General features: G+C 42.7%; 1 protein-coding gene and 1 pseudogene across 1 annotated transcript; both read right to left on the bottom strand.

Moving 5' to 3' along the window:
* Window positions 1-649: 649 nt before the first annotated feature.
* On the bottom strand, window positions 650-2,560 carry LOC103185166 (putative RNA polymerase II subunit B1 CTD phosphatase RPAP2). The gene is made up of 2 exons (XM_042334409.1): window positions 918-2,560; window positions 650-812 (listed from the first exon to the last, which is right to left on the bottom strand). The coding sequence occupies exons 1-2, from the start codon at window positions 2,558-2,560 to the stop codon at window positions 650-652; spliced, it is 1,806 nt and encodes a 601-aa protein (XP_042190343.1).
* Window positions 2,561-6,064: 3,504 nt separating this feature from the next.
* On the bottom strand, window positions 6,065-8,057 carry LOC103185172 (annotated as a pseudogene).
* Between the last annotated feature and the right edge of the window lie 262 nt (window positions 8,058-8,319).

An 8,319-nucleotide genomic window follows, 5' to 3' on the forward strand; every position in this document is an offset into this window, starting at 1 on the left:
GACAAATGACATTCTGCCCATCTGAGACTAGAGCTCCCATTGCCTCCTTGTCTTCCTTGACTTCTCTGCTGCCTTCAACACCGTTTTATACTCTATCCTCATCCATCACCTCTCCTCTCTCCTCAACCTTCACGGCTCTGTCATTGACTGGTTCAGATCGTACCTCTCACACCGGCTCCACTTCATCTCCACAAACGGTTTCTCCTCTAGCTCCCGCACCGTCTCTTGCGGCATTCCTCAGGGCTCTGTCCTTGGTCCCCTTCTCTTCAATATCTACACGCTCCCTGTATATAATAATAATAATAATAATAATCCTTGCATTTGATATAACGCTTTTCACGTCAGGAGGACGTCCCAAAGCACTTCACAGAAGACACTGTAAAGTGAATTGACTGCATATTTGTGGGCGAACGCAGCAGCCAATTGGGCACAGCAATGTCCCACAAACAGTCGTAGATTGAAAATGTCCAATTTATTATTGTTTTTGGTTTTGGAGGGATTATTATTAGGCGTGTGGAGTAAGGAAACTTGCCCAAGGTTTCACCCTGCCTGAAATTGAACTCGGGTCTCTTGCTTGCAAAGCGAGTGCTCTAACCCCTGAGCTACAGGACTCCACGACTCAATTACAAGATGTAATTGTACTTTTGTTTTACAGACCCCCCACACCATTCTTCTCATGGTATTTGAAGATGTTCTTCAAATTTTCCAGGTCTTCAATCTGGGCATCAAATTCTTGCAGAAAAGTAGATATGAACATTTCTGAGTTCACACTCTGCAGAGTCTCTTGAAGAAGTGGAATCTTCACTGACAGTCTATATAGTTTTTGGAAAAATTAAAACATCCCAAAAATATGTTTTGTGAAATGCTAATCTTTCCTCCATTCCCTTCGCCCAATGAAGACAAGGTGAATAAAACATACTGCAAGCAGCACAATAGCGATTAGGGTCCATTGGGAGGGTCGGTGAAGGATATTTGTGTTTGTTAGCCTGAATGTTTTTACAAGTCTGTTTAGCTCAGGAGAAATGTCACACATTGTAAGTCGAAGAAGCCCCAATATGTCAGGTAAAGCTTTTTTAAGTTTTTCCACAACAATTCGTCTTCTGATTTGGTGCTGGGCATTGGAATCCACCAATGGAAGAACCGGGTTTTCTTTTCTGTGTTTATAATTTATGGATTCCAAATGTTCTTCAGTATTGCCATCAATGTCTTCAGATAAAACATACCGCCCCTTATAAAATTCTCTGATTTTCAGGTGAAGGCATTCAGATTCCGGCTTCAGTCGTTCCATATCTGGGAGTGGTCCAACATTAGTCGCTGACCCTTGGGATGGAGGACATTGTCTCAAACTATTATCATTTTTGGAATTCTGATTAGGATCTCCAATTTCAATTGCCTCTAGATTGTCCAAGTCATCTTCATCAAGTTCTTGCTTACTCACACAAGTCACTTGGCTTGACTCGTTCGATTCTAGTGTTTTGCACTTGAAATTAGAACCGTAAAGAAATATTAATGTTTCTTCTGTATTCCATTCAGTTAGTGCTTGTCTTAGCAAATCCAATATATCAGTTTTCACAGATCGATCCACCTTGTAAGTGTGCCTTCCTGAACTAGGATATTTTGATTTTGCTATCAGCATTTTCAGTGAAGCAGCACCCTTCTTGCTTAGACCTTGCGTAGTAAAATTTCCAGGCGCAACAGTAGCTTGATCTTTTCCCATGACTTTCTGTGAAGACATTGGAGATGTAGATTCCTCTGGCATAGAAGCCAACTGTGTGTTTTGTGTACTTTGAGACAATCTAGTATCTGGTTCCTCAGCATTATTAATTTGACATTTCTTCAATTGTTCGGTAACTTTTCCAACTGTGTGATCTTCTTCTTTATGTTTTGCCATTGGATCATTTCTTTCAGTTTTTCTAGCTTTGCCTTGTGTTTTTTTGTGCAGCTTATGCTCTGAAGTCTTAGATTTGCATCTTTCTCTCAAAAGGATAGTGGAAAGAAACTCTTGCTCTGAATCACTACTACTATTTTCACCGGGGGATCTCTCGTGCACAGGCTGTTCTTCTACAACGCTGGAATTAGCAATATCTGAAACCTGAAGGTTTGAATTTTCGAAATTTATTTCCTGTCCAGCACTGCCGCTTTGTCCTTTCAGTAAGTGACAAACTGGAGGTCTTTCTTCTTGTAACCATAATGGACTCTTTGAAATCTGCGCTTCATAATATTTGGAGGCTTTATAACAAAAATTGCTGCAAAAATTCTTTCTTTCTGTAATATCATAAACTCGATTAGTTTTAGTAGATATTGTGTACTGCTGTTTAGGTACATTCACCAAATTATTTTGACAAACAGGATAGCCACACTGCTTGATGATTGAACGCTCCTCTACAACATCTTGAAAGTGAAGTGGAGTAATAAACGTGGCACAGTCTCTCAGAAAGTCTTCAGTTACATTCATTTCAAGGAGGCGTTCAACAATCAAAAGAGCCTTCTTTTCGCAATCATGTTTCCTTCTCAGGGCTACCTCCAATGTAGCTCTTCTCAGGGCCGCCTCGTCGCTCATCTTGCAAGCGCCGGCCTCGCAGCCTGCGGAGAGGGAAACAGCCATGAGAGCGCTGCTGGGAGACGGAGGCGAAGCGGCGCCGGTGCGGCCTGGAGCGGCCTGTATGCGGACAACACCCAATTGTATCTCTCTGTCTCCTATCCTTGACTCCAGGACCACTACTGTCCTGACAGAATGTCTGTCTGACATCAAGTCCTCCACACCTCAGGCGCTGACAGCATCACCATCCATGGATGCACACTCCACCTTACTAAGGCAGTCTGAAACCTTGGTGTCTTGTTTGACCCTCAATTGTCCTTTCTACCCCACATCTGTGCCATTACCCGCTCTGCCTTCCCCCACCTCCGCAACATCGCCCGGCTTCGTCACCATCTCACACTACAGGCCGTCGAAACCCTCATACATGCATTTATTACATCGAGGCTTGACTATGCAAACTCCTTGCTTGTCGACCTCCCCAACTCCTCCCTCCATAGGCTGCAGATCATCCAGAACTCTGCAGAATGTATCCTCGCCCGCACCAGGCTCCGTGACCGTATCACCCCCACCCTCACCCAACTCCACTGGCTTCCCATCACACAGAGGATACATTTCAAGATTGTGGTCCTCACCTTCAGAGCCCTCCATGGCTTGCTCCCCCTACCTTTTCGACCTCCTAACCCCCTACCATCCTGCTTGCTCCCTCCAATCAATGGGCTCCGGCCTGTTTCACATCCCTTGCCTTGCCCACCTCACCATTGGCAGACAGGCCTTCTGCCACTTTACCTCCACCATCTGGAACTCTATACCACAGTCCTTCCACCCCGTCTCCTCCCTTGCTTCCTTCAAGACCCATCTTAAAACCCTCCTCTTTAACTGTTTTTGATCACCCTGCTTCCCCTCCTGCCCTCCACCCTCCCCAATCCAGACCCAGCTCGGATCCTAAACTCTGACTGTCCAGTGCCTTGGGAGGTCCTCCCAACATGAAAGGCGCTATACAAATATAATTTTGTTGTCGTCGTTGTTCTGGTTAATGCAACATAAGGCAGTTGCAGACCCAATGAGCTATGCAGAGGAGAGCATGGAGGTTGATCTCATAATTTGAGGAATAAGCTATGAGCAGTGATTAGATGAGCTGGGGTGTTCATTCTTGAAATGAGATTTCCAAGAGGGGACCTAACACAGATTTTTAAGATTTTAAATGGGTCTGAGAAAATAAATACTTTCACATTTGCCAGGGCAGCAGAGGAAGAAGGCAGAGATTTAAAGTTGCAAAGCTTAGTTTCGGGATAGACCCGCTAACCACTGTTCAACCTGTCCACTCCCTCCCCTCAGCAGGCTTTGGTCTGCTCCATGTCCCCTGCCTGGCCCGCCCTACCCCACCATCGGCAGTTGGCCTTCAGCCTCTCTGCCCCCACCCTTTAGAACTCCATCCCACATTCCCTTTGCCTCGCTTGCTCCCTAGCCTCCTTCAAAGCACGTCTCAAGGCCCTCCTCATGGACCATGGCTTCAGTGAATCTCTCATCCTCCTACTCCCTGCCCTCCACCCTCCCTGATCACAACCCCCATCCCCACCCTCCCCCCCATCCCGGTCCAAATTCTTGACTGTCTAGCGCCTTGGGACATCTTCCCAAAGTGAAAGGCGCTATACAAATGTAATTTTGTATTGTAGATGCCAGGAAGGATTTATTTAATCTGAGGGCAAGTAAGCACTGGAACTGGTTACCAGGAAGGGGGGTTGGGGTCAGGATACTGGCCTATCTTGAAAAAAAGCTCGATGATGAAATGGGAGAGGAGCAGGGTGGATTTTCAAAAAGAATATGGGCCTTCCTCATCTGAACTTGACTTGTGAATTTATGATATGCACAGACCTGTATAGGCTGCAAAGCCTGCACATCTCATTGCTGGGAAAGAAAAATTACAGAATAAAGAGAAACATACGACCATCCCTTCCTCTTCCTGATTCAGATGCTGAAATGTACAGGAAGCGCTGCTGATGTCACTTTACATGGCGCATATTCACAGTATTCAGGAAGTGAAGTAAGCAGCACATATTCGCAGGAAGTGAACAGCGGCAAAGACTTGATAACAGGAAATTAGCTGTTTTTTCATGCCCTTCTTACAACAATAATAACTTTTAGCATTTAGCAATAGCATTTATTTAGCGTAGTTCACACAGGTTAACACCTTGGAGCACTTTGCAATGCCTGAGTTGGATACTGAGCAAGTGAGAAAGGGGAAAATGATAATAGGCATGATTTAAGAAGTATAGGTTTTGAGGTGGAATTTGAAGACAGACAGAGTGAGGGTGAGATGGAGGGGTAGAAGGAGGGAATTTCAGAGGTTAGGGAATTATTTCACGGGGCTGGGATATTGGACCCAGCCGACAGCACTGTAAAACAATTACCCTATACTAGTGCTCTAATCACTAAGCTACACTGTGGAATCCAGTAATTCAGTGGTTAGAACACTCGCCTTGCAAGAGAGAAGACCTGGGTTCAATTCCCGAACAGGGTGAAATGTTAGGCACGTTTTCTTACTCCGTGCGCCCGTTTCCCTAGCAGTAAGTAGGAAATCGGTTATTAGTCAATAGGCGCATCACTTTTCCGGGAGTAATAATCTCTTCACAAAACTATTATTTTTACAAAATAATAATTTGGTCACTCAATCCACGACTGTTTATGGGGCACTGTTGAGCGCAATTGGCTGCCGCATTTCACCAACAAAATATGCAGTCAATTCATTTTACGGTATTTTCTGTGAAGCGCTTTGAGACATCTCGAAAATGTGATAAGGCGCTATATCAAATCCAAGGATTATTATTATATATAGAATAATAACATATATGTACATATATATTGCACTGAATATCATGATTTTTTCCATGACCTCCATATTCAGCGCTATCCCAGTAGTCCCAAGATATTCACAACTTCAGTTTAAACCAATTTCACTAGGACCCAGCCGACAGCACTGCAAAATGATTACCGTATGCTAGTGCTCCAACCACTAAGCTACAGTGTGGAGTCCACAGTTGTAAATTTAGAATTTATTGTTTTTGTAAGAATGGGTTTAAAATTCATTTTTTATTGAAAAAGAAAAACAGCATATTTGGTATATTACAGTAAATTGATTTGAATCCATGTGAAATTGAACACAACCATCCAAGAAAAATGGTGACACAATGCCTAGAATCATCCATCATCACTATGTATGTTAGATTCTACAAGGTTAATTTATACTACTTTTCCTGCACTTGTACTCTCAGTACACTGTATGCTTGGATACAAATCCCTCATTGTTCAGAGCCTTGGATGTAAGTAAGCCGCTATATAATACGATTATTACTACTACTAATAATAATCCTGGGTATAGTTCACAAAATTTATCAGTGGAGCAACATACCATGCTGGAACCTGCACAGAACTGGGACAGGAAGATAGTCTTTTGGAAAACCTAAAAGACATGTTTCGTCTTGTGAGTTTTGATGTCAATGTACTAAAGAGATTTGTAGACCCCCTACTTCACGTCTGAGACAAAGGAATGGTGTCTTGAGATAATGCAGGAGATGCAGGCAGTCCATTATATGTAGCGATGCCCATTCCCAGAGCTTTCTGCAATGGAGAGTGCTACAGCTGGCAGACCCTCTGGGGAAACGTATACGGTCAGGAGTAGTGGCACTGCTAATACTGTGGGTAGAGGTCAGGGGTGTCCTCTGACCTGGAGCAGTGTTGATCTCCTTTTCATTCTGTAATGCTGAATGCCTATCCGCATTTGTTCTTTCACTATAGACATACGTGTTCGGTCATATCATTCCTCCAGACACTGCATTGTTACATGGTACAACAGAGCTCTTTTTTTGGTCAGGAATCTCTGCTTTGTTCAGGTTATTAGCATTTTCCAATATGGGGCTGGGAGGAGCAATTCCCCATCCTCCAGCAACAGAGGTGACAGTCTTTTTTGAGTGAACCTCTTCCTTCAGATCACTACCTGCAGTACTTGTTTGGCTTCTCTTTGGATAGGACACCACTGGTGGAACAGAAGATCCATTCACTATAATGGTGTTGCTTTTGATTAGCTGATATACTTCTTTACCTTGTGGTGGGAATAAGATTGTCCTCTGCTATTGTTGCGATGGCTGGTTGGCCTAATCTTAGCTAAGGAAAGGTTACTGCTGGGGTTTGAATCACTGATTTCCAACTCATGGAAACTTTCTACCCAACAGCAAATATGCCATTGTAATTTCATCAAATTTCATTTTTGCGGGAATTCTGGATTTCCTCATGAGTATAGCCTATTCCAACCATTATGGTCACTTCAATCCATGACTGTTCATGAGACACTGCTGTGTGCAATTGGCTGCCACGTTTCGTCCACAAATACATTCAATTCACTTTACAGTCTATTCTGTGAAGTGCTTTGAGGAGTCTAGAAGACATGAAAAACGCTATGTCAAATGCAAGGATTATTATTATTATTTCTATTCTCTTAGGATACGAAATATCCATTTCTGGCTCCAGAAAGTGTCTACGTTTATTGTCATCATGGCCTGCATCAATCCATTGATCCTTCATGTTCTATTGTGACTCCCTTAGAAGATAAGAACATAAGAACATAAGAACATAAGAGCATAAGAACATAAGAACATAAGAACATAAGAACATAAGAACTAGGAGCAAGAATAGGCCATTCGGCCCCTCGAGCCTGCCTCGCCATTCAATAAGATCATGGCTGATCTATTCTAACTCCACCTACCCGCCTTATCCCCATAACCCTCAATCCCTTTATCCACAAGAAATCTATCAATCTCAGTCTTGAATAGGACTGAGCATCTACAGCCCTTTAGGATAGAGAATTCCATAAATTCACTACCCTCTGAGTGAAGAAGTTTTTCCTCAACTCACTCTTGCATAGGTTCAGCACCAGAAATCGTTTGAGGAGGTTTTCACAGTCCACAAACATATACAAAGGAATCTCATATTTTGCTCTGAGCACTCTTCCCTCAGTTCCTTCAATTTATGGCCATCAAATGGCAATGATCCACTGACTAATATGTAAAGTAAAACGCCTGAACTCCAAACATCCACTTCAAGACCATCATATTTCTTCCCTTGGAAGAGTTCTGGAGCAGCAGAAGTACTCACACAAAATGTATCCAGTTTATTGCCAATTGCAAACTCATTGTTGAAGCCAAACTTTGCTATCTTAATATTCATATCTGCATCTAGCAGAAGGTTTTGGCTCTCTATGCACAATACGCTTTCATGGCAGTACTGTACTGCAAATACTATCTGTCTGAATTAAGCTCTGGCCTCTTTTTCCTTCATGAGCAACCAAGTAGTCAAAAACCTCTCCTCCACTTGCCTTTTCCATCACTAAATAAAGTGTCTTCTCGGTTTCAATAACTTCAAACAATTTTACTGTGTTTGAGTGATTCAAACATTTAATTATTCTTACTTCTCTGAAATGCTTTTGCAAACTCATGGGGTTGAGTTGCATCTTGTCAATGATTTTAATTGCAACAAATGCAATTTGTTGTTGTTGATATTTTTACAACTTTGGCTGCAAGAATGCTGAGTTATGTTCATAAATGATTTTCGATTACCAAATAAATTTAAAACCGAAACAGTGCCTTATTGCAAGGAAATAAATTAGAAAAATTAAGCATCTAAGAGTGGAGTAATGCACTGGAGCACTAACACGGTGAAGTGAGACATAAGGTTGATTCCTTACAGTTCTAGGCTACTAACCTCAGCCACCTTTGCTAGTTGGGCAATGA

The sequence above is a fragment of the Callorhinchus milii genome, unplaced genomic scaffold (genome assembly GCF_018977255.1).
Source record: "Callorhinchus milii isolate IMCB2004 unplaced genomic scaffold, IMCB_Cmil_1.0 Scaffold4, whole genome shotgun sequence".
In the NCBI taxonomy this organism is placed as follows: domain Eukaryota; kingdom Metazoa; phylum Chordata; class Chondrichthyes; order Chimaeriformes; family Callorhinchidae; genus Callorhinchus; species Callorhinchus milii.